This window comes from Megalops cyprinoides, chromosome 10 (genome assembly GCF_013368585.1).
Source record: "Megalops cyprinoides isolate fMegCyp1 chromosome 10, fMegCyp1.pri, whole genome shotgun sequence".
Classification (NCBI taxonomy): Eukaryota; Metazoa; Chordata; class Actinopteri; order Elopiformes; family Megalopidae; genus Megalops; species Megalops cyprinoides.
In genome coordinates this window covers 1,128,068-1,153,919 of record NC_050592.1, presented here as the reverse complement: position 1 = coordinate 1,153,919, position 25,852 = coordinate 1,128,068, and the positions used below count along the sequence as shown (strand labels likewise).

The 25,852-nt window shown below is 48.5% G+C and overlaps 1 protein-coding gene across 1 annotated transcript; it reads left to right on the top strand.

The window, feature by feature from the left end:
- Positions 1–272: 272 nt before the first annotated feature.
- ago1 (argonaute RISC component 1) lies at positions 273–19,897 on the top strand. Its single transcript, XM_036538632.1, has 19 exons — positions 273–666; positions 6,303–6,489; positions 7,805–7,925; positions 8,212–8,393; positions 8,718–8,854; positions 9,899–10,033; positions 10,160–10,247; positions 10,373–10,520; positions 10,648–10,767; positions 10,890–11,012; positions 11,281–11,414; positions 12,449–12,633; positions 13,072–13,231; positions 13,338–13,428; positions 16,410–16,604; positions 16,723–16,857; positions 17,349–17,450; positions 17,724–17,923; positions 18,825–19,897. Exons 1-19 carry the CDS (start codon positions 642–644, stop codon positions 18,931–18,933), a joined length of 2,577 nt encoding a protein of 858 aa, XP_036394525.1. The 5' UTR covers positions 273–641; the 3' UTR covers positions 18,934–19,897.
- The last annotated feature ends 5,955 nt before the right edge of the window (positions 19,898–25,852 follow it).

Genomic DNA, 25,852 nt, shown 5'->3' with positions numbered 1-25,852 from the left:
TCAGCTGTGCAGCATAGAAATTGACAGTATACAAAATAATCATCAGAACGAAATGCTCTTTAATTAACTTGTACGCGTACCCGTCAAACACCGTACGCGTCTCTGTTGGGTATGTTCCGTTTTCCTTACAAGAAATGCCCAAACTGTCAGGACATCACACACGTCGCAACTCCCTCCGACCACCAGGGGGCGCCCACCGAAAAGGGCCTGTGTGTGCGGAGACGGGTCGGAGCTGGTGGGGGTTTTGTCCCTTTTTTTGTTCCGCTGGAAAGTCCTGGCTGAGCGGCGAGAAGGAACACAACAGACCGGAGCCCTTTCACCGTTTCACGGGCGATTCGCCGAGCCAGGCCGACGACGGAGCCCTGGAAGCGGACGCGATCGTTCACAGGGACAGAATCGGTCCATAGCCTTTTAGAGAGTGGATTTAAAGAAACCAGCCCGGGGTTTTTGTCGGCGGATAGAAGTCTGCGGGTCCGGGGGGTTCCGAGAGGGACAGGGGGCGGGGGGCGTAGCGAGGACCGAGGAGCCTGCACGCCGAGGAAAGGAGGCTGGAAGTCGGGGAAGCTAAAGGGCACCGTACCGCCGGCGTTGTGGCGAAAGAACCCTGGACTTGGTAGTACCAGCGTGGCTTAGTGGATGGGATGGAACCAGGACCGTCTGGCACCGGTAAGCCAATGCCTGCGTTGAAGTTAGAATGGCTGATTTTTTGAAAGACGAACATCCGTTAGCTGCTGGAAATGAATCGGGATCGTAGCTAAGCTATGCGTTTGTTTTTACGGCAGTTAGCGAGCGAGCTAACGCTAGTTTGCTCGGTGCAGCCAGCTAGCTGCATGATCGTTGTATATCACGACAGCATAACCTGGCTGCCCATCAGTTAGCTTCCCATATCGGTGGCCAGCTTGAGTGGGTGCAGAGAGCGAGTATGGGAGATTGATGGCGCAAGACGGGGGCTTTAGATTAATGACAATGTTTGAGGTCAGGGGCGGGGGGAGGCGGGGGCGGCGGGGGTCGTGGGAACCTTTAAGCGCGGAGGCACGAGGTGGAACCCGCCTTTGCACACACCCCCAAACACGAGGCTGTCACCCCGCAACCGCTATCACCGCAGTGCCGCTGTTAATGTTATTATTACACATGCATGTATTCGCGGAGGAGCGCTGTCAAGTGATAACACTGCCTTTAGGCTAAGTTATAGAATGATCCCATGGCTATATACATGCATTCGGTGTGTAGGACAAAATTTTCTTGTGTTTAAGATAAATACATGTCTGTTGTTTAGAATCCATTCCCAATAATAGACAGTCAGAGCAGCGCAAAAATTCCTCATCCTTGTCTTTCTGAAAATGTCCCAGACCACATGCCTAGGATCTGGCCAGACAGAGAACTACAGTGCACACGCAACTCTGTCATCTTTTAACTGACCGCATATTCAGTTCACCCCAGCATTCATTTAACATGAATCGCTTTGGATTGCGCCAAACTATCTGTACCCGTGTGTGTGTGTGTGTGCGTGCGTGTGCATGCGGGCGATGGTGTCTGCTTGCATGTGTAGGTTACACTGTGTGCATTTGTGTTGCGTGAGTGTGTGTTTTGTGGCTATGTCTGTGTGCATCACTATCTGTGTGATTCGTTAGTGTGATTCTAAATGAGATGACATTTTTGATTTATTGCTGAAGATGCCACAGTTTAGCCATGCTGGGTCCCTTCCATGCTGTAGCTGCACTCCTATATGAAGCTGCTCAGTTGCAAACAGTGCTCTATCTGTGGCATCACAGTGCTCTATGTGTGACATCACAGTATTCTGTCTGTGACATCACAGTGCTGTACCTGTGACATCACAGTGCTCTCCCTTTCCGCATCATAGAGCTCTACCCACTGCATCACAGTGCTCTGCCTGATAAATGAAAGATGAAACTCCCTCCTTGGTGTGCTGCTTGTGCAGGTTTGTTAGTGTAGCTCCGGTTCTGTGAGTTTGCAGCTGTGAGATGGTGCAGAATCAGTGGTGCGGTTTGGGTCAGCGATTCTGTGCTGCTGGTACATTCCTCCCGCCCCCGCTCACTTCTCTGTGTGTCAGAAAGTGTGTCCAACCTGGATGGGAGAGTGATCCTGGGTTTGTTTCGTTGGTCAGGGAAGCATAGCATTGTTGCTGTCAGAATGAGCAGACACTAGTCATTATCTTTTTCACATGGCCCAGTTGTGCCTTGAGGGATTCGGGTGTTTTGCCCAGCAGAAGGTTCTGGGGGGCTTTGGGGTTCACCACCCCCGCTGCTGCGGTGTCACCTGATCCAGCCCCACTGTGTCTTGGCATGGTTTGCATTGTAATAGAAGCCAAGTGAAATGTGTTCATCAGTGAAGCGAGATATTATTTATATATTTCATTCAGAGAGTGTCTGTATGCAGATGATCTTATGACCCAGTATTATTTTATAATTAGTTGAAAGTGTTCTAACTTGACAGCCAGGAAAAACAAAAGTAGATGTGCCATAAAAGTTTGGATCCTGAATTCTTTGAATTTGTTTGCATGTCAGTGTGCATGTATGTGCATGTGCATATGTGTGCATGTATGTGCATGTGCATGTGCATATGTGTGCATGTGCATATGTGTGCATGTATGTGCATGTGCATGTGCATATGTGTGCATGTGCATATGTGTGCATGTATGTGCATGTGCATGTGCATATGTGTGCATGTATGTGTTTGTGACTGTGTGAGTGTGGGTGAGTGTGTGTGCATGTATGTGTATGTAGGTGTGTGTATATGATGTGCTCTTCTTCTCCCTGTATGCCTGTGTCAGAAGGCGCTGGTGGCTTTCTGTCAGTTTGGGGTGTATTTGGGGCAGAGGGCTGTGTGTCTGGGTCTTCATGGCAGCTTGGAGAGGGGTTGTCAGTGTATGTGTTGGTTGGTTGGTTGTGTGTGCATGTATGTGCATTTGTGTGTATATTTGTGTGTGTATGCGTGCACGCGTGTGTTATTGCATGTGTGTGTGTGACTGTGTGTATAAGTGTGCGTGTGTGTGTGTATGTGGGTATATGCTTGTGTTTGTGTGGGAGTGTGTGTATGAGTGTGCGTGTGTGGGTTTGTGCTTATATTTGTCTCGGAGTGTGTATGTGTATGTGGGTGTATGTGTGTATGAATGTTTGTGTGTAAGTGCATGTCTGTGGGAGTGTGCATGTGTATGAGTGTGTGCTTTTGTGTGTGTGTGTGTTCGTGTGGGAGTATGTGTTTGTGTTTGTGTTTGTGTCTGTGTGGGTGCGTGTGTGTGTGTGTGTGTGTGTGTGTGTGTGTGTGTGTGTGTGTGTGTGTGTGTGTGGGTGGGTGCGTGTGTGTGTGTGTGTGGGTGGGTGCGTGTGTGTGTGTGTTTGTGGGTGCGTGTGTGTGTGTTTGTGTTTGTGTCTGTGTGGGTGCGTGTGTGTGTGTGTGTGTGTGTGTGTGTGTGTGTGTGTGGGTGGGTGCGTGTGTGTGTGTGTGTTTGTGGGTGCGTGTGTGTGTTTGTGGGTGCGTGTGTGTGTTTGTGGGTGCGTGTGTGTGTGTGTGTGTGTGTCTGTGTGGGTGCGTGTGTGTGTGTGTGTGTGTGTGTGGGTGGGTGCGTGTGTGTGTGTGTGTGTGTGGGTGGGTGCGTGTGTGTGTGTGTTTGTGGGTGCGTGTGTGTGTGTTTGTGTTTGTGTCTGTGTGGGTGCGTGTGTGTGTGTGTGTGTGTGTGTGTGTGGGTGGGTGCGTGTGTGTGTGTGTGTGTGTGTGTGTGTGTGTGTGTGTGTGTGTGGGTGGGTGCGTGTGTGTGTGTGTTTGTGGGTGCGTGTGTGTGTGTGTGTGTGGGTGGGTGCGTGTGTGCGTGTGTATGTGTTTGTGTTTGTGTCTGTGTCTGTGTCTGTGTGAGTTGATGTACACATTGTTGCTTGTCTCTGCGTTTCTCCGCTTCTCTCCTCTGCCGCGCCTCGGTTTTGGGCTGCTCCCCAGCGTCTCTGCTGCTCGGCCTCTCCCAGGTGCACGGTGCAGAGGCGATCGATGCCTCTGGGCCGGCGTCATTTGGAAATGTTAATATTGTTGATGAATAAGGCCAAGGTTTCAACCCCTCGCCCCGTCCCAGCCCCTCAAACACACACACCCGGATTTCCTGATCTCCATGACAATGAGTGTTGCCTTGGTGTCTCCATGGTGAGGCTGGGAATGTCGGGGGCTCTCTTGGTGTGTGTGTGTGCGTGTTTGTGTGGGTGGGGGTGTAGGACAGGGTGGGGGTTGGCCTCTATCTCCCCCTGTCTTGGCCTGATAGAGAGGAGGGCAGCTGGAGTCTTTGTTGGGATAGATGGAGTGTTCTCTGGGGAGGGAGAGAGGGGGGTGGATGACACCCCTTCGACAGCATCTGGAGGTGTTCCAGGTTTGGGGGTTTGCAGGCCCCTCTCAGAGAGCCAACACTTCCTGCTCAATAGCTACTCCTTGTCTGGTACACAGCCCCCTAAAGAGTGATCATTAGCTGCGTCTTGCTGTTGGGACAGTATTGTTGCTCTGTGTTTGCTGATGCCATGTGGGTTTCACCCTCGCATTCTCCTTTTTACATGCATAATATTAAAACTGGCCTCCGTCATTTTTCCTTTTCTAAGTGTTTTGATTTTGATGTCAGATGACTTCTGGGTACCACCATCGTGAATTTTTTGAATTGTGGATAAGTATTAAGATACAGCTTTGTTTGAAACCGGAATTTGTATTGTCAGGGTGTGATCTTCTTATCCGGCAGTATAGATTGAAACACCCTTCATTGACAGTTATTTTTTAAGGCTCCTACATCATACATAAACATATGCAGGTGACTAATTAAAAAGATGGCAACAGCATGTCAGCTCACTGCAGTCAGAGGAGGGAGTGCTGAGTGGCTGGGTTAGACAGATTCAGCCCTGAGTGTGTGAGTCTGCGTCCGCTTCAGACCGTGGGGCAGCGTCCGGAAAGCCCGACACCATGGTCTCTCCAGGGTGTGCTGCAGTGGAAGTTATCTCATTTTAATAAGTAAGCCATCGATCAAAAAAGTTAGCTACCTGTATTCTGGCAACATCTCATTCTGATACACTGTGATGTAGTGTAACAGGCTAGCTAACCACTCAGAGTTATTGATACAGCGTTTTTTTTAACAATATCTGTTGGAAAAGAACATATTGAAAATTCTACTCTTTTTGTTTGATATAAAGCCTCCTGAAGTCACAGAAATGTCAGGTAGCCCAAAGAATGTTTATTTTCAGAAGAGGTGAGTGGCAAGGTAGCCAAGTTCAGTGGCAAGTTCATACCAATTCATACTTATATCCACAATATGATACACTGAAGTCAGAACTGGACCTTGCGATTTCATTGGCTAACTATCAAAATGAGCATGCTAGCTGTACCAGATGATGCTTTTTTCTGTTAATATATATATATATTGCTGTCTGACCTGGCTACTGTTAAAATAGCGATCTTAGGTTAACCCAGCTGGTTAGTCTGTATTACTGCAACAGCAGCAGTTGGTACTTGTATATTTCATGTTTTAAACTGCTTGAAAAGGGGGAAAGTGAAGCTGCTGCACGCTTTAGCTTCACGAACCACAGATATTACTGGTTTATTTAAATGTATAAGGATTTGAAGCCAAACCTAAGCCAATTCCCACTCAAACCCTGAATGCATTTTTGAGGAAATAATTCCCTAAAAGAAATTTAACCAAATTAGACCTGATGTTCTCCAAATATGATATAATTACTGGAAAGCCATACTACTACTTACTAGCCATTTTGATTGGACAGTGTCTTTAAGAAATGAAAGCAATATTATGAACTCATATTGATAACAACAGTCATAAGGTCACATCAAAGGATAACGTTTTTGGCAAGTTGCATTAAGGCCCTTGTTTATTTTACTCAAAGGCTAAGAGAAACTTGCATGTGGTAAGATCTAATTTATGATATTTTCCTGCATTAGTAAGACCTAAACTGTTAGGATGATAAATTGTGTCAGATGGCACAGGGTCTTGGGTTGCTACATGTTACTGTTTTCGTGGTTCTGCCACAGGATACATCGTGGTCATTTATTTGTTGTTTATATTTGTGCAGGTATGATCCAGGTCTGCATCTCATAAATGCCTGTAGAAGAGGTTTGGTGAATGATTTCTCTCTCTTTCCTTCCTTCTCACCCCTGTTTTATTTTCTCCTCTTTTCCTTCTTCCCCTGCCTGCAAATGCCCCTGTGTCCCTCCTGCTCCGCCCTCTCTTACTCTGACTCCTCCTCCTGTGTTCCCGCCTCCTCCCTGTGGCCCGCCCTCCCTGGCTCCGCCCTCCCTGGCTCCGCCCCCAGTGCCCATGGGGCCGTTCCCCCCGCCGCTGCAGCAGGTGTTCCAGGCACCGCGCCGGCCGGGGATGGGCACGGTGGGGAAGCCCATCAAGCTGCTGGCCAACTACTTCGAGGTGGAGATCCCCAAGATGGACGTGTACCACTACGAGGTGGACATCAAGCCCGACAAGTGTCCGCGCCGCGTCAACAGGTACGCCCGTCGGCGGGTCCCCCAAGCTGCCCCGCCCCATCCTGTCACTCACGACAGATTCTGTGCTTTCGATTGGCTCCCCACTGCTCAGCCCAGTATTTGGCTCAGTTCATTCTCTGTGGTGCTTGTGTGTAACGTGCTGATTGTAGCTCTGTCTTATGCAGTGATGGTTCATTCTCTGTGGTGCTTGTGTGTAACGTGCTGATTGTAGCTCTGTTTTATGCAGTGATGGTTCATTCTCTGTGGTGCTTGTGTGTAACGTGCTGATTGTAGCTCTGTCTTATGCAGTGATGGCAGAGATAGACGAGCCCCATATTTGATCTGACTTTACAGTGTACTCCTCCCTGTAGAATCTGACGTGACTAACGTGATTGGAATTTCGTAAGATCTCGATGGTCATAGACACGGCGTCGGATAGGTATGTGCAGGTTTGTCATCGTGGTTTTGGTCGCTGTGTTTCATTCTGCTGTTTGTCATTCTCAGGGCGGTGTGATCCATCAGGTCAGTTTCAGGCAAGGCCATTCACTGTTCATGATCACATGACTGCAGTTCAAGCTTTCCGTTTTTTCCAATTCTGTAGATGAAACCCGTGATGAATATGATATGTAGGCTTAATTAGACAGCAGAGACCTGTCCTCGAGGGTCTGATCTGAGATCAGACCATATTTCTCATGCACAGTTAAGCAGAGGCAGGCTGTGTCATTAGAGTGTGTACAGAAACAATCTGATCATGAACTGTCATTTAAAACACATGGCTTTGTCATTGTAATATGTAAAAACCTGACCCAGAAAATAAAGTCTTAACACAGAGCTGATTTGTTTAATGAGTAGGAGCACAGTCAGCATGAAAGGTCCTGCAGAAAGACAGGGAGTGAGGAGCTGATATGTTTAATGAGTAGGAACACAGTCAGCATGAAAGGTCCTGCAGAAAGACAGGGAGTGAGGAGAACATGAGGCTGAACTGTATTCCCACAGTCCAGAGCTGGTGTGTCCTGGTCAACGTTTACAGAAGAGGTTTCTACTCAGACCTGTTTGAGGGCCACAGGGAAATGGCACTGAATTCGGTGCTCTTTGCATGTCTGTTCACCTGAGCAGCACAGCAGGATGAAACTGACCTCACCATTAACCCCTCGACCCTTGGATGACACGTTTCCTCTCATATTGAGGTTATGGTCATGCTGAATGCCGCCCCCTGCTGTCTAAAGAAGTGCACTGCATCGGGCCCAGGGGTCGCTTTGGAAGGCGCTCAGGGTATTCTCCTGTCTGTGACGTTCCCTGCGGTGCTCATGTTGTGCTCCTGTGTCGCCCCCTGCAGGGAGGTTGTGGAGTACATGGTCCAGCACTTTAAGCCACAGCTGTTTGGTGACAGGAAGCCGGTGTACGACGGCAAGAAGAACATCTACACGGTGCTAGCGCTGCCCATCGGCAACGAGAAGGTGGGAGGAGCTTGCAGTGATGTGTGGTGCTTTCTGTGTGATTTCACTGCTCCCTCATCTTTCTTTTCTGTCTGCATTTGATCATTCCACCCTAATCTGCATCACTGTGCCTTATGTGTATGTCTCTGAACCACACCCTACTCACTGCCACTCACTACACCCCTGCCCCACGCTTCTCCTCGTACCCCCCGTTTCAACTGGTCACACCCACCCCCATTGGCCTGGCTCCTTCCCCTCCCTCCCCCACAAGCTCTGGTCCGCTGATGTTTACCCCCTCCCCCTACAGGTGGACTTTGAGGTGACCATTCCAGGGGAGGGGAAGGACCGCATCTTCAAGGTGTCCATCCGCTGGCTGGCTGTGGTGTCCTGGCGCCTCCTGCAGGAGACGCTGGTGAGCGGCCGGCTTCAGGTTCCGCTGGACTCTGTGCAGGCGCTGGACGTGGCCATGAGGCACCTGGCCTCCATGAGGTACGGCACCCTTGGCGGAACTGAGCTTAGAGCTTAAATGGTGCTCCACTCACAGGAGAGGAACGGCATCGCTAACGCTCACTCACAGGAGAGGAACGGCATCGCTAACGCTCACTCACAGGAGAGGAACGGCATCGCTAACGCTCACTCACAGGAGAGGAACGGCATCGCTAACGCTCACTCACAGGAGAGGAACAGCATCGTCAGTGTTTCTCTCAGTGGCAGTGTGCAGTGGCTGTATTGCAGTCAGCCGGGGCGGTGTTTAATGTCAGGCTGAATGGAGGGTACCCTCATTTTTTCACACCCCCTCTCTTCCCCTGACAGGTACACCCCAGTGGGGCGGTCCTTCTTCTCACCACCCGAGGGGTACTACCACCCCCTGGGCGGGGGCAGGGAGGTGTGGTTCGGGTTCCACCAGTCGGTGCGTCCTGCCATGTGGAAGATGATGCTGAACATCGACGGTGAGACAACCGCTGCTCTGCGGCCTGGGGGGGGGGGTGGACGCTTACTGAACACAGCGGAACATGTCTAAGCATGTGCCAGCCCTTTCCACAGTGCTTTAATAATTACTGCTGTCATAAAATATAAAAAAAGTAAAACATATGTGGGATAACAGATCCAGAGCATACATTTAAATGTGCAGCACAGCAGTCCAGCACACCCTAAAGCGATATGATGACTACATAAATAAGCTTAGTTATGATGGTTGGTTATGATTTGTTGGGGGAGCCAAAATGGCGACCTGCCATAGCCATTAAAACACCGCAGCCCAGAGGATGCTCTTGACTGACAAGCCCAGGTAAGCATCACATCACATTACACTGGTTGCTAAGCAGGCACTCCCATCCAGAGTGATTCACACAGCTTAAATATTCATTTTTAATAAATGATGTAATTTTAATGTATGTGTCTATGGAGCTGGATATTTACTGAAGAAACTTGCATTGCATACCTCGCTCAAGGGCACAGCAGCAGTGGCCCACCTGGGACCTGAACTGGCAACCTCTGGGGTAGTGCCCAGTGTACATAGCTCAGGCGTGCTTCGTTATATTAACCAGGGTCCATTTTAAAAGGGTGGAGGCTCATTCAGTTTAACAGAGCCAGTGTGGCAGCGTTTCCTCTGAAATACACATGACTGATGAGATGCAGTGTATAGTACCAAAAACATGTATTATATTAAAGCAAATGGACACGGCAGATCACATGGATGGTTGGTATTTCGGGGAGGGGGGGTGGGAGAGGTGTGAGGTCATGCGTAGGAAGGGAAGTCCTGGCAGGCCGCAGCTGCCACCTGTGTGCTGATCGACCTGCGCACCTGCTGTCAGCGACCGGCTGCCAGGGACTGCTCTCCTGCCTCCTGAGCCCACTGATCTCTCCAAAAACTCCATTCCCTTCAATCCAAAGCTGCGCCTGGTTTGGTCCCCATATGCACATCTAATTTGTCCTAAGCCCGGCCAGGCGAGCGCTTTTGGGGTAGTCCTGACCAGCTCATCTTCTCTCTGCAGTGTCGGCCACGGCTTTTTACAAAGCCCAGCCGGTCATCGAGTTCATGTGTGAGGTGCTGGACATTCGCAACATTGACGAGCAGCCCAAGACTCTGACGGACTCCCAGAGGGTTCGTTTCACCAAGGAGATCAAAGGTGGGTCACTGAGCAATGAGCGAACATCTTTCCTACACTCCACTTCCTGTTCCCAGCCCCTCTGCCTCCTGATTGGTGGTCTTGCCTGACTGTCTCGCTCTGGCTTCCTGTGATGGGCGTTCCCAGGCCTGAAGGTGGAGGTGACGCACTGTGGCCAGATGAAGAGGAAGTACCGCGTGTGCAATGTCACCCGACGCCCCGCCAGCCACCAGACGTGAGTGCACCTGCCCCCGCCCCACACGCGTGCGGCGTGCTCGGACACACCCACCTGTTTAAAGTGCATGCATTTTGTTAAAGAGGGCAGCGCGTGTCTGAAATGCTCCCCGCGTTTCTCTGCAGGTTCCCCCTGCAGCTGGAGAGTGGGCAGACTGTCGAGTGCACGGTGGCGCAGTACTTCAAGCAGAAGTACAACCTGCAGTTGAAGTACCCACACCTGCCCTGCCTGCAGGTGGGCCAGGAGCAGAAGCACACCTACCTGCCCCTGGAGGTGAGGCGCGGTCCGCAGCGCTCTGCACAAAATGAACACCCCTGACCCTCACCCTGCTCTGCTGTGTACGACAGCACTCTGACAGTAGAGAAAAGGTGTGTCTAACTCTCGTGACTCCTCCCCTCAGGTGTGTAACATCGTAGCCGGGCAGCGCTGCATCAAGAAACTGACAGATAATCAGACCTCCACTATGATTAAAGCCACGGCGCGCTCCGCACCTGACAGACAGGAGGAGATCAGCCGGCTGGTGAGTGCCGCCATCTGCTGGCCACAGGCTGCACTGCGCCTTTCACCTGCCCGATTTTCGAAAGCACATCGGACAGTCCCACAGCATTCACACCTCTCTCCTTTGCCCTGGCCTCTCCCCAGATGAAGAATGCCAACTTTAACCTGGACCCGTACATCCAGGAGTTTGGGATCAAGGTGAAGGACGACATGGCGGAGGTTACAGGGAGGGTGCTGCCTGCCCCCATCCTGCAGTACGGAGGCCGGGTGAGTGGGGGGGGGGTAATCTGCCGTAAACTGCCTGTGGTCTCTCTGCTGATGCTGCTCAGAGTGAAGGCTGTGTTTTCATTCCATTCATTGAGTGTGCTCAGTCTGCAACAGGGCCTTTTTTCCACTTTTCCTGTCCCCATGCTGTAGTCTCTGTGAGTTTGTGTGTGTGTGTGTGTGTGCGTGCGTGCGTGCGTGCGTGCGTGCGTGCGTGCGTGCGTGCATGCGTGCGTGTGTGATCGGCTGACCGTGACTCTCTCTCCCTCAGAACCGGGCCATCGCCACGCCCAACCAGGGCGTGTGGGACATGAGGGGGAAGCAGTTCTACAATGGCATAGAGATCAAAGTGTGGGCCATAGCCTGCTTCGCCCCGCAGAAGCAGTGCCGAGAGGAGGTGCTCAAGTAAGGCCCGCAGCAGCGGGGAGGGGCAGTGGAAGCAGAGTGAGGCTTCATGAACCCTGCATTGGGTACAGCTAGGATGTGCTGTCAGTGACTGATGTGTGTGAATCAATCAGAAGACATTGCTCCCCACAGGAAGACGCTGTGATTGGCCCCAGTCAGTGTGCCACCGGTAACACACACTAGCTCAGTTTCAGGGCTTCTGAAGCCTTTCTCTCCTGCCTGCTGATATGTGATCAATAACAGTGTCCTTGCTGTGATTTTAGCCTTGCGGTGCATCAGTAGTGGGCGAGTTGTAATTGGCAGTGTTGGGTTATTTGGTGAGAATTCAAAAAAAGCTCTTTATAACATAATGTAGTCGTTAAAAATATCTGTGCAAAGTCAGCATCTCCTAGGCAACTGAGATTGGGGACCGTCAGAGTCAGGTGGAGGAACAGATTCAGTATGTCGCTCTGAAAACAAAGTGCGTTCCTGCCAGAGTTCTGTTCCACTTCCAGAGCAGTTCTTTTAATTCAGAGTCAGTTCAGTTCCTCCCAGTTCCAATTTGAAGACATTTTAGAAAACGCAATCCCTAGTTCAGTGGTCTCCCACAGACCAGTTCTCTCCCCTCAGTTTAAATTTACCCGTCCTTCATTGATCCTCACGTTCCTCAGCCCAAAGGCAGATCCTACACACACAGTTCAGTCCGCATCTGGAATGGCCAGTACTTCCGATCACGTCACCTTACAGTGATGTGTACATTTATAATTATTTGATCAGTGCAGGTTTACCATTCTTAGATATTATTTTTGAGAGTAAAATACACACAGCAGTCAATTTAAAATTGTAACTAAAAAGTATGCAGTATATGTAGTTCTAATTCAATTCAAGTTTTAAATGTCTAAATTCAATTCCAATTCTAATGCTTAAAGATTCTTGAAATTCCAGTTCAGGATAAATTCTCCACCCCATGAGTGAATTCATGAATTTTCCCATGAATTCCAGATTAAATTGGAATTGACCCCAAACCTAGCTCTTGTGCATCTCTTCCCTTCCAGGAACTTCACAGACCAGCTGCGGAAGATCTCTAAGGATGCTGGGATGCCCATCCAGGGCCAGCCGTGCTTCTGTAAATATGCGCAGGGCGCCGACAGCGTGGAGCCCATGTTCCGGCACCTGAAGAACACCTACTCTGGGCTGCAGCTCATCATCGTCATCCTGCCCGGCAAGACGCCCGTCTACGGTACAGTTTATACCAGAGCGTCTACGGTACAGTTTATACCAGAGCCTCTATGGTACAGTTTATACCAGAGCCTCTATGGTACAGTTTATACCAGAGCCTCTATGGTACGGTTTATACCAGAGCGTCTATGGTACAGTTTATACCAGAGCGTCTATGGTACGGTTTATACCAGAGCCTCTATGGTACAGTTTATACCAGAGCCTCTATGGTACAGTTTATACCAGAGCGTCTGTGGTACGGTTTATACCAGAGCATTTATGGTACAGTTTATGCCAGAGCGTCTGTGGTACGGTTTATACCAGAGCATTTATGGTACAGTTTATACCCCAGTTTTCCACTGTGTGGGTTGTTTAGTTTTTCCTGGGGTGGTGTGTCTCTCTTCGCTAGTCCTCCTGCTCTTCTGAAGCCTCATGTTTTGTGGCACTCTCGTCCCTCCAGCGGAGGTGAAGCGTGTGGGGGACACTCTGCTGGGAATGGCCACTCAGTGCGTGCAGGTGAAGAACGTGGTGAAGACCTCCCCCCAGACCCTCTCCAACCTCTGCCTCAAGATCAACGTCAAGCTGGGCGGCATTAACAACATCCTGGTGCCACACCAACGGTGAGGGGTCTGCGTGTGCGCATGCGTGTGTGTGTGTGCACACGTATGTGTGTATGTGCGTGTGTCTGTGTGTGTGGTTTGATTTAACGCTCCCACTCTCCCATAGGTCTGCAGTGTTCCAGCAGCCAGTCATCTTCCTGGGGGCAGATGTGACGCACCCCCCTGCTGGAGACGGGAAGAAGCCCTCCATTACTGCGGTAACCTCTCCCCTCTCATATTCAAACTCAGACCAAGCTTTATTAGCAACACTGTGTCAGGGAGGACAGCAGGCGGCCAGGTTTGCATGTAATACTGGCCGGTCTGGTTTTCAGCTGGTTCCTGCCAGTAGTAGAACTCACACAGCATTGTTACAGTGACATCCTGAATTTATACACACATACACCCCTCTCTCCATAGCCACAGTGCTGATTGTTTTAGCTGTGCTTTTCAATATCTGTTTGAAACATTTTAAAAGGCATTATGAGCTTCAGAAAGCTGTGAAAGTGTGCTGAAAGTGTGCTGAAAGTGTGCTGGAATGTAGCTGGGGCATGGCTCTGCTCAGGATTGATGATGAGGTGAACTGTAGATGTACAGCGTAATGAGGACCATGCGAATCCACATTCCACATTTTACAGTGAGGAATTCCAGTCATTTGGGCTCAACCACAAGAAATCGAAACTCGGCGCAGCAGACTAGATTACAGTTAATTAGCTGTCACATGCAAATGGTTGTGTATTGCGTTACATTACAACGAGCCGGGGAAGTAGCGAGTCTGTAACAATTGACGACAGAGCAAACAGAAAATCTCACGTGGAACTTTGTGGGTTTAGTTATTTCCTCTTGTTTTGGGTCTTGTGTCTGTAGCCTCCCATGCAGAACATGCAAATATATCACACACACACACACACACACACAGCTACACATGATGAACCCACCTGCACATGTATAAAATGCGGAGCAGCCGTTTGTGTAAACGCTCAGTACCTTTCCCTGAATGCCTCCTCACTCCTCCACCATTCACCGAGAGACACAGATGCCCTGGATAATTCGTTGATTTTATTCCTCCTCTGTTTTCTGTTGTGGTGTCAGACCATATTTACACGTTTACGACATTACGCTACATTATTGTCATTTAGCAGACGCTCTTGTCTGGAGTGACTTACATAGGTTACAATTTTCGTCCACTTATACAGATGGATATTTACTGTGGCAGTTGTGGGTAACTAAAGGTGCAACAGCAGTGCCTCAGCAGGGAGTCGAACCAGCAACCTTTCAATTACAAATCCTCTCCTTACCACTACACACAGCTGCCCCTTTGGCTGCATTATTATCATATCAGATGTTATTATATCAGAGGAGGCATTATCACCGACTCTTCGGTGCGTATCTGTGTGAGTGTAGAGGCAAGGCCATGCAAACAGTGACATGGAGAGCTGGACTCTGAACCTTCACTGAAGAAGTCTATAAATAGGACCCGGAGTGTATTATCTGTACTGTATTCACACTGTAATACAGAGAGAGAGAGAGAGAGAGAGCGCGCGCGTGTGATTGGACAGAGAAGGAGAGTAGGACAGAGGGGGGGGGGAAGGCGGGTGGGGGAATAAAGCTCCGTAGTGACTCACTGCGTGTCCTGCTCGCAGAGGAAATGACATCACCCTCAGAGCCTCTCAACCTCCTGCCACACGCTCGCAGCCGGGTGCGTTGCCTAGTGACGGTGACGCGGGAAAGTGGTGGTGAGGGAGACAGAGGGGGCTGGGTGTGTGGGCAGGAGGGCAGCAGGGAGGTTCAGGTGAGGAAACAGGAAGTGCCTGGGCGTGGTGCTGACGACAGTTTGCCTGCTCTTTCCTCCCGCACGCCCCCACCCACCGGGTGACGCGCCAACCTTTCAAAGAATGTGGCGTGTGCTAGGTGTGACGTTATTAACAGGAATCGCTGGGTCTGGTTTGGTATTTTATTTAAATGTTAAAAAAAAAGGTTTGATGATGATATTGCAGTAATAACGTTAAATGGCAGATATAGTTAATTTTTTACACTTTTTTTGATGCAGTCTTTTTGTTGTTGGCCCTTTTTCTGGCCTCGCCCTGTTGCTTTTTTGGCAAACACAAGCGTGTTTCTCTGCAGGGCTCTCCACTGCTCTCCCGCACACCGAGCCTCCTTCCTCTTTACTCTCTCTCTTTTGAGCGTTTGATCCCCCGTTTCCTTCCCCTCTCGCGGCTGCGTATCCGTGCCTCCACCTGCCGTCTCGCCCCCGCCCTCCACCTGGTCATGATTCACACTCTCTCGCCCCATTTGGTCTCCATGTCCTGCCCGATTGAGGCAGGGTCATGTATCAGACTGTAAGCAGCTGCAGAACCCACTCTGCCTCACCAGGTACTGTTACGCAAACAGTCCACGATAAACACAATTGTTCATTTAACGTGGTTAAGCCCCTCTGCTGAAGCTGGGGTGAGGATTGCTCCCCTCTGTGGTGCTGTAATGTGGTGTCATGTAAGCAGTTTCCCCATTCTGTACCGAGGCCAGTATTGCACGGGCTTCATGAAGCCGGATGTAACTCAGGTAACGAGCTCACAGGTCTCAGGTGACAGGCTCTCCTGATTGGTTTCTGGTATTTTTGTTATCTTCTGTTAATAACTTGTAATTATGCTTAGATTATAATAATCCTTTTAATGAATGCCCCGGCTGGGCCAAAGTGTTGAGGTTCTGATGGTTTGCCTAGCCTTAAGTTAAACAGTGGCAGCAGATTAATGCTGGCATTCTCTGCTCTTCACCAGTGTCTGTATTGATGCTCAGATTAAACTATTTAGTTAAATCGATTTAAATTACTGAGAATAAACTTTTAGGTTAGATTGAATGCAGTGAACAACAACGTTTAGAACACAGACCTCACAAAAGCTGTGATGTGTCATGAGCATTTAATGTAATTTAAATCGATAAATGCCATGGGTATTATTCCCATAAAGTGACCTGACATACAGGTGAATATATTGGGTGAGGATGGTCGCTGTACTCACACCTTCCCCTGGTATTGAGTGGGTAGGGCAGGATATTTCCTGACTTTTGCAGTCAGTGTTTGTGGTGTGGGCGGGTGTACGCCCACCCACTGAGACCTGCTTCCTGTGTGACGCTGAGAGTGGGTTCTGTGGGCGTGTGGTGACGCGTGGCCGTCTCTCTCTCTCTCTCTCTCTCTCTCTCTCTGCAGGTGGTGGGCAGCATGGACGCCCACCCCAGCCGCTACTGTGCCACAGTGAGAGTGCAGCGCCCCCGGCAGGAGATCATTGAGGACCTCTCCTACATGGTGAGGGAGCTGCTGATCCAGTTCTACAAGTCGACCCGCTTCAAGCCCACGCGTATCATCTTCTACCGGGACGGGGTCCCGGAGGGACAGCTGCCTCAGGTTCGGCTCTGTTCTGATTGGATGATAGGGGTGGGGAGGGTGGAAGCGGAGTGGCCAGCACCTCGGGTTGTCTGAGATGTCCCTGAGCTTGAGACAGGCTGCTTCCTGTCCCCCTCAGATTCTCCACTATGAGCTGCTGGCTATCAGAGATGCCTGCATTAAGCTGGAGAAGGACTACCAGCCGGGCATCACCTACATCGTGGTACAGAAACGACACCACACCCGCCTCTTCTGTGCTGACAAGTCTGAGAGGGTGAGTCTCCGCACACACTGTCCCTATCCATACCCAGCTGAAACTAGCTGAAACCCAGCCTCTGTTGGGTATTATTCCCATAAAGCTGAAACAAACCTGTATTGGATGTAACTCTCACACAGCCAAAACCAGCCTGTTTCCACAGCCCTTTGACAGTAGCTAATAAAAAGCAGAATGTGTTTCCTTTTTTGTACAGCTGGCAAGTGCTAAACTGTGTGACAATGGATGTGTGACCCAGTAGGTGTAGGCAGTGTGAGAATATAAGGGGCCCAGTGGATTTATTTTCCAAGAGGAACCTTTTGGCTCTAATGATATTCATTTCTTTGGAATCTTCATATGCAGCAATAGAAGGTAAATGAGAGTAAATGTTCACAGTGATGTTAGATGGAAGAGCATTACTGCATGCTGTATCACCTCACAGCCTGGTGCTTTGTGTCCTGAAACTGCGGTCAACATGAAACATTCCCTGAGTTTATGTCTGTCTGCCACAGATCGGGAAGAGTGGAAATATCCCAGCAGGCACCACGGTGGACACCAGCATCACACACCCCTTTGAGTTCGACTTCTACCTGTGCAGCCATGCGGGCATACAGGTGAGTCAGGGGTCCGGCCTTGACCAGCTCTGAACCCCGAAAACGAGTCCAGCGAATCTCAGAGCGGGGAATGCTAGCCGCAGAGCAGCTAAATATAGCATGATAATGGACTGAATTAGGGGAAAGCGGAGTTTATGGAGTAAGAGGCAGAGCCGTGGGCAGCGGTGCAGTCCTGGGGGGGCGCTGTGTGGGGCCTGTGAGTCTCCCTCCTGTGCGGACCCCCAGCATCGCTGTGTTTCCTGATTCCACCCTTTGCCCCCCCCCCCCCCCCAGGGCACCAGCCGTCCCTCTCACTACTACGTCCTGTGGGACGATAACCGCTTCACCGCCGATGAGCTGCAGATCCTCACCTACCAGCTGTGCCACACCTATGTGCGCTGCACCCGCTCCGTCTCCATCCCTGCCCCCGCCTACTACGCCCGGCTGGTGGCGTTCCGAGCCCGCTACCACCTGGTGGACAAAGAGCACGACAGGTGAGAGAGAGAGAGATCAAAAGCAGAGGACAATAGCAGGATGCACTTTATAGCACATAGTATGTGTTAGGGGCTGGCTAACTGGCTAAAGGGGACAGAGTAGGTTAAGAGCGTTAGCTAACTGGCTAAATGACACTGTGTAGAGTAATGGTGTTACAGTAGAGAGCTGACTTGAGGGGACAGTGAAGTAGCTTTTGATTTTTATGCATGTACATGACAATAGACCTGGAATTTTTCAGTTTTTAAAACAAGGACTTGTCCTGAAATCCATTGACACCATTAAATTATTCACAGTAATTGATGTCCAAACACTTGCCAGTGTTCCTCTGTTCTAGCCTCTGTGTATCTGAGCTGCAGCCGTGGGTAAAAGGTTTAGATATGACATGACATCCCAGGTGTTGTGTCTAGAGAAAGGAGGACGCACAGTGACCTTTTGATCTGTTTTCTTTATGGAAAGTTACTGAATGCTTCCCATTTTATTGGTAGACCTTCTTGGCTGTTGCACCCTAACAGTCTGTAGCCTGTTAGCTCTGATGGCTTTCATATTTAACATTAAGAAACAGGTGTGCTCCTGTTTTAAATAAGAGCAGCTTACCTGCTGGTTCTGTCCCTGGGTTGATGCACTGCTGGTGTGTCCATGAGAAGGTACTCCCCCCGGTCTGCTTAGCCAGCAGTCCAGCTGTGTAAAGGGGCTGTGAGTAAGCTATGGAAGTCTCTGTGCACAATGCTAAAATGCCACAGTACAGAGAGGACTTGGTGTAGCCCAGCTGTCAGTCACATAATGCACTGAACTCTTTTTTTGAATGCCCTGGGAGGAACTGCCTGTTGTGTGTGAACTGGCTGGCAGTGTGGGTGACCTCTGACCCCTGACCCCTGACCCTGTTTCCTCTGTGTTGCACAGTGGGGAGGGCAGCCACGTTTCTGGGCAGAGCAACGGCCGGGACCCCCAGGCCCTGGCCAAGGCCGTGCAGATTCACCACGACACCCTGCGGACCATGTACTTCGCCTGAGACACCTGCCCCGCCCAGCACCCTCAACCCCAACCAATCACCATCTGAACCGTACAGGGGGGGGCCTCTCCTCAGAAACCCAAACTGCCTCCTCATGGGGATGGGGGGTGGTTTTTCTCCAGCAAGACTGCTCTTGTATTTCATTTTTTAAAATATGTATTATTGTATATTACCTTCACTCTCACATGTATGTATGCAATATGGAGGAGGAGAACGCCCACTGCCACCTCAAAACTGCCTCTGTCTGTCCTCGCCACGGCAAGAAAGGACACTTTTTAAACTCTTGCTCTAATTGACATTATTGTTATTTTAAATTTTGTTTTTTTTCTTCGAATGGCCTTGAGGAGTGTGAGGGTTGGTATTTTAGCACTTAGCAGTAGCATTTAGGCTGGGCGTCCTCCGTGCCCCGCGCGGGAGGGTTAGCGCCACAGAGTGAGCAGAAATAGCATGCTGAGAGTGCCTTACCGGACCACAGCAGGGGGTAGGGCCACTCGCTTAGAGAGTTAGCAAGCATAGAAGCGAGGGAGGGATCATAGCAAGGATAGCGTCACTCACAGACACACACACACACAGGCAACCAACCCTACAGGACCAAACCAGCCTCCAGACCAGCCAAACCTGACCTGGGCCTGCCGCGGGGTCGCCGCGGGGTTGTCCCCCGGCCTGCGAGTGTGAGAAAGGACACTGAATCCAGGCTGAAATGTGAAGCCCCTCAGCTCCGGCTCTGTCTCCCGCCCTCTCCTTCCCTTCTTTTATCAGTATTATTTTTCCCGGGTCAGCAGTTCTGTCACTTCCTGTTTGCTGACCCTCAGCCTCGCATCTGATTGGTTGTGACCGAGATAGAGGGTGCTCTTTTCTCCCGGCTGTGGGATGTAAGGCTTGTGTACTCAGGCCATAAACGCGCACACACACACACACAGAGATCCCCTTACACACAACGCAGAGACACACACGCACAAACACACACTCACATACACCGACACACATATAAACATACACACACTCTTGCTCAGACACACACACGCGCACACACTCCTCTCGGTGAGGCCAGGCTGAGGAGAGCATGCTCCTTCCTCATTCCAGCTGTCCTGCCTGCATGCTGCACATTCCAAAGGATGGCCCAGGAAACACAATGCACATTCCACTCTGCTGACACACATTCACACACAGGCGGGTGCCCTTACACGCAACACAGAGACACACACTCGCGCGCACACACACGCACACACACACTCACACTCGCGCACACACAAACACACACACACACACACTCACACTCGCGCACACACACACACGGGTGCCCTTACACGCAACACAGAGACACACACTCGCGCACACACACACACACACACACACACACACTCACACTCGCGCACACACACACACACACACACACACACACTCACACTCGCGCACACACACACACGGGTGCCCTTACACGCAACACAGAGAGACACACACACACACACACACACACACACACTCACACACTCGCGCACACACACACACGGGTGCCCTTACACACATACACACGCGCACACACACACACACACACACACACACACAGGGCTGTGCACGCGCTGGCCTCGTGTTCTGTCTCTCGTTAGCGCATTCCTGCAGCGCCACACCCTGGCGTCGGCCCTACCTGTCCTGTGACACGCCCTCAGGTGCGCTGTGTCCATCGCCGATCACAGAATGGGGCGTGTGCCACAGACGGGCGGGGCGCTCTTCTGCATCTGACGCCAGACACTCAACGGTTTAACAAATGCTGGTATTTTATACCGCCCCAATGATCAGTGACGAGGGAGTTGTTTGAACTGCAAGTGACCCTGTAGTACCCGGATTTCTCCAGCAGGGGGCATTGTAGGGTTCGGCTTCCGCATCATGGTCTCAAACAGAACCTTCATTCACTCCGTCTTCTTGAATCACCTTGATTTTTAACAGTGAAGTCCCTCAGATGTGAAGGTGAGCTATGAACAGATAACGTCAGGGTTGTGCAGGTATTGGCCTGGGGCGGTCAGCACCTGGCATCCTGCTCTTCACCTGGCGGGGGGGGAGGTGGGGGGGGCAGCGTTCCATCCCACTGGACTAACCAAGCAATACACACCACCGAGCAGAGCCGGTCACAGCACTTCCTGTTAGATCAAATGAAAGGATGGAAACTAGTTCTCCTGGTTCTGTGTGGAATAGTATGGGATATTTTGGGAGGGTTATTTTTTAAAAAAATAAAATTTGTTTTTTATTACTTTGGTTTCCTTTCTTTTATGCTGTGCACAAACACACATTGTGGATGCCATATATATATATACGTGTATATATGTGTACATATATATATGTAATGTATGTGTGTATATATATGTAATATACACATATATGTGTATATGTATATATGTTTATGTACACACCCACACACATATGTTTTGGATGTCTGAGCAAAAGTAAGTCCTGGTAAGACTATGTACGACTATGCATTCTACTGATACGTGATAAATCTTTTATGATTTATATGAGAGATGATCTGCTGTGTGGACAGGGACCAGCACCACTGTGGTTTGGAAATAAAGATTCTAATGTGGAGAATACCTGGTGGTGTAAATGCTTTCTGCCCCCACTGTATTCTCCAATCAGACGTCTGCATGTGATCATGTGATCAGGGAGGCAAACAAAGGTGGTGTATTTCCGGCATGTAGGTTTTCCTCAGTGATTTACAGTGAAAGTGCAGAAAAATCATATTTGTCTGAAGTCCAAAATGCTTTTCATGATGTAGTGTGGTGGCTGTGCCCTGTTAAAGCCGCGTGTGTCTCATAGAGAAGTGTTTTTGAGTGATGAGAATAAGGCCTGGCAAACTCTTGCATGGGTAACAGCACAGGTGCCGTCAGGATCAGGTAAAACTCACCTGTAGCGTTTTAACAGGCTTTTCTCAGAACAGAAAACTCAGAGCAAAGACACAGCCGTGCCTGAGGGGAAGTGAGAGAGTGATTTTTTTCTGGTTTAATGGGAGATTGGATGAGGCCTAGTGAATTCAGAGTAGAGGCGGAAGGGGTAGCGGAGACTAGTTTGCTTGTCTTTTGTAAAGTGATGTATTTTTAGAGATTAGTGCTGTATTTTCCTTTCTCCGGGCTGTGGGTGTTGTTTGCACAAGCTGTCCTCTCTATTTTATCTAGAGATGGTTGGCTGAGAGGCATCCTCACTTAATCCCAAAATCAGGGAAACCAGAGAAGAGTCTGTGGGGAGGAGAGATCTGCAGGATTTTCAGGAGGCCCGATACGTGCTTCGCCCCCGACACCTGAGCCAGCACTGCCTGGATTCTACCATTAACAGATGTTTCCATAAATCATTATTTGATGATAGTGTTGTTAGAAACATTACTGATCAATAGAACTTTGAGGCTTGGTGTGCTTTTGATCCTTTGGGGATGTGCTCTATCTGAAAGGCCAGAATGGACTCTCCATTGAATGTTTTGGCTCTTCTCATCAGCCCAACTGAGGTCTATTCATGGAGGTATCTGCATCTAAATGCATTCAAGTGTTGTCACTGTAGATGCCAAAATGTTTTTGCCTCTTGGTGGTACGAGCCTGACTCCACCTGAAGGAAGGATCTGGACTCTGAGACAGACCCTGTGAGGGTGAAGTGGATATGACACCCCAGGTGGAGCCACTTGCTTCATTTAGAAGAAACCTGATTATTGGAAACCACAATTGGATTGCTGGGATCTGAAACAGGATGGGTAGCTACATTCTGAATAGAACTGTGCTGGACATTAATTTCAAACACCACAAATAACTCTGGGAATAACTTTTTACAAACCATTTTATTCTTCAGTAACTTTTGCTTGCAGTATTCATCATACATCAATATAACTATGGCACTAATCATGTCAAAAGATATAGGGTAGCAACCTAATAATTTTGTCATTAGCTAACATGAACCTGAGATGCCTGCCCTGCTGAGAACAGGACAAACATCAAAAGATAGTTTTCCTTTTTTTGTCTTATTCCGGAATGTTAAAACCATATACACCATATCATACTGTGGCAATTCCAGGATGGAATGTAAATAAGTTATATTTGCCAAAAATCTGGTCAGTTGGATCATTTTTCTTTGAGTAGTTACACAACAATGTAATTCATATATTAAACCAAATTTACATTTAAATGCTGTGTCCAGCATACAGTGAAATCAAGCATATTTAGAGACATGACCTCGTAGGCTTTCTGAAGTGTCGCTCAGATTCTTACCCATCTAAGCAAACAATAACAGAAGTCATAGGAAGTGACTTACAGGAAATGTGTGGTTAATTTCCTGAAATCTGCCAGTAGACGACATGCAACTGAAAATGTAGAGTACGTGGAAAATACGTGTGCAGAACGATACTACTAATAAAGAAAGCTGAACTGAAGGGAATGATCCGACTCCCACATAAGGTATAAGACAGGATAGACGTGTACTGGCCAAAACCAAAGATAGAAGGTACAGTCTACATTTATCTCAAATACTTAACAGATATTCTATTTTTTTTTTTTGAATTTAGATGTAGTGAGTGAGACACTGTGGACAGTGTAGACACTGTGGACAGTGTGGACACTGTGGACACTGTGGACAGGCTGAAGGGTGCTCGGCAGCAGTGACTGCTTTAGCCCTGCCATCTCATCAGAAGCATAAAACCGAAATTCAATCACCTGCCCCTCATGTCAGTTATGAAATGAAACAGATTTCACACACAAATGAATAGATGAATAGATATTAAAATATTCGACATAACATAAATTGGTTATTACAGTTTTGAGAACATTTTTCTGTGGTTCCTCGACAAGTAAATGTGACGTCCTGCTATCTCATGCACATAAATGAGTTCATAAATGAATGAGCAAAACATACACTTAAGGTAAGACTATTTTAGAGTCTGTCTGTCAGGAAGAACTGTAAACCCTAATTGGTGCTTCCGGTCCTAACCCGGTCTGTCATGTGCAAAGAAGCACTAAACATAGGCACTAAACATGCTGCCTTTCCACTTCTTTCAAAGAAAATAATTTACAGTCAAAGAGCTTATATACCCCGACAACAGGCTTCAAGAATTCCTATTCTGGCAGTTATTGCTTGAGATATTCTCATGTTAATAGCAGAAGCTGACATCAAAACACGGAATAAGAATGGCAACTACCAACAGTTCCTGTCACTCGTTCAACAAGTGGCTTGTGAGAATAGTGCTGTTCTTATCTTAGCACAGATGAAGTTTTCTTTTTAAAAATGTCTCATGGCACACACACTGCCAACACAAATACTCTTTTATACGCCTGTAGGGCAGTTAATACCAGTTTTTTTGCCCTTGTCATTAGTGTCCTGTTGGCTCACTATAAAAAGTGATTTGTACTGAAGTTTTTGTAATGTACACTGTAAAAACAAGTATATAAATACTTGTGAATTTTTGCTGGAAAATCTGAAAATCTTGACTGCATGTCACATTTTGATTACTTCTCACATTAGAGGTATGAATGTTGCCACCTCTCAACACAGCCTGGTTTCAGTTCACCCTGCAATATCTCAAAATACTGAAATTATGGCAGGGGAAATGACCTCTTATTTTCCTTTTGCAGGTTGCCTAACACCTTCCTCAACTTCATACCAGATTTGAGAGATTATGCTGGTTCATAACTGGCAACACGGTCCATGCCTGTGTGTTTTTGACCTGTGTGTGTTTACCCAGGGTCCGTGACACTCAGAAAAGAGAAAGGAGGAACGTAGAAAAGGACATGGGTGATAGATGACTCAGCATTTTATAAAATGACATCACTGTGCTCTGGATGGATAGCATGGTGATTCTCTAACTTTTCTCCAGATTTTTGTTTTCCCATCTCTGGAACTCAGCATTGTAGACAGCAAAGAACAGCACAAGAATCAAACAACAAAGACTTTCATGCTGATAATGAATAATTAAAGGCCTTTAATGAGTAAGACAGTGGAACGGCTCATGAAAAAATGCTGCGGTCTGAGTCACCATGTCATGAACATCACCTCATCATGGAAGTGATGGCCTATCCAGCACTTGGTTGGAGACATGGTATTTCCTTTCAAGATCGTCCATGTAGGCCTCAACTGTAGAACAGGAACCGCCATTGAACCTGCATTTTCATTGGTTCTCTTATAAAACTCTCTTTTCATTGGTTCAAATTGTGACGAAGCAACCCTTGGAAACATCAAGTTTTGACACTGTAGAATGAAGACAGCATGTGTGTTTATATCTCACCAGGAGGGACGATGATTATGTTGGAGGTGAGATCAGGATGTTTAAAGCTCTGTAGTTGTATGTGACAAAGGTACATATAGTCTGCAGTCCACCAACTGTATTGATTTTATAAAACCAGAGTCATTTTTACTGTGTTATATATCTGTTTGTCCATACAACATTCTCCTTTGTATAAACAGATACAATCGGCAGATGTTTGTATATAGGATAAATTTGGGACATGTGTGGATACCTGTCTGCGTATGCAGTGTCCGTCAGCCGAATGCACCCCGGCTTTGTATCAGCTGCATTGTTCTGAAAGATTTTTTAAAAATGCTTAAATTGAGGCCTGTGTAATGGAAATGTTAAGCTTTATTTTGTGAAATAAAAGGAATGTGGTAATTTGTCTAAAGCAGGGTGTGATAGCTGTTTTTTTCATTACATCCTTCTGAAAAAGTGAAAAAATTCATTTAGGTGAGTGGGGTGTTATGGGTGATTTACATGCTGTCATTCATGGGCCGTGTTAGCTGGCCGGCCTACCAACTCACCTGTGTTTCACCTCCTTACCTGTGTGTGCTGTCAAGTCTGCATGGCAACCACTTCATTTGTAAAACTGTTGTCATTTCAAAACTTAAGCTTTTAAGCCGGTTTTCTCCTCATGAAGAAGATGCACAGCTGGTAATCTTCCTCATTTTA

Coding starts and splice junctions, on each gene's coding strand:
- ago1 (XM_036538632.1), top strand. CDS start 642: ATGGAACCAGGACCGTCTGGCACCG. Junction 11,013..11,280: donor TCCTGCAGTACGGAGGCCGG/GTGAGTGGGGGG, acceptor TCTCTCCCTCAG/AACCGGGCCATCGCCACGCC. Junction 13,232..13,337: donor ATCCTGGTGCCACACCAACG/GTGAGGGGTCTG, acceptor ACTCTCCCATAG/GTCTGCAGTGTTCCAGCAGC.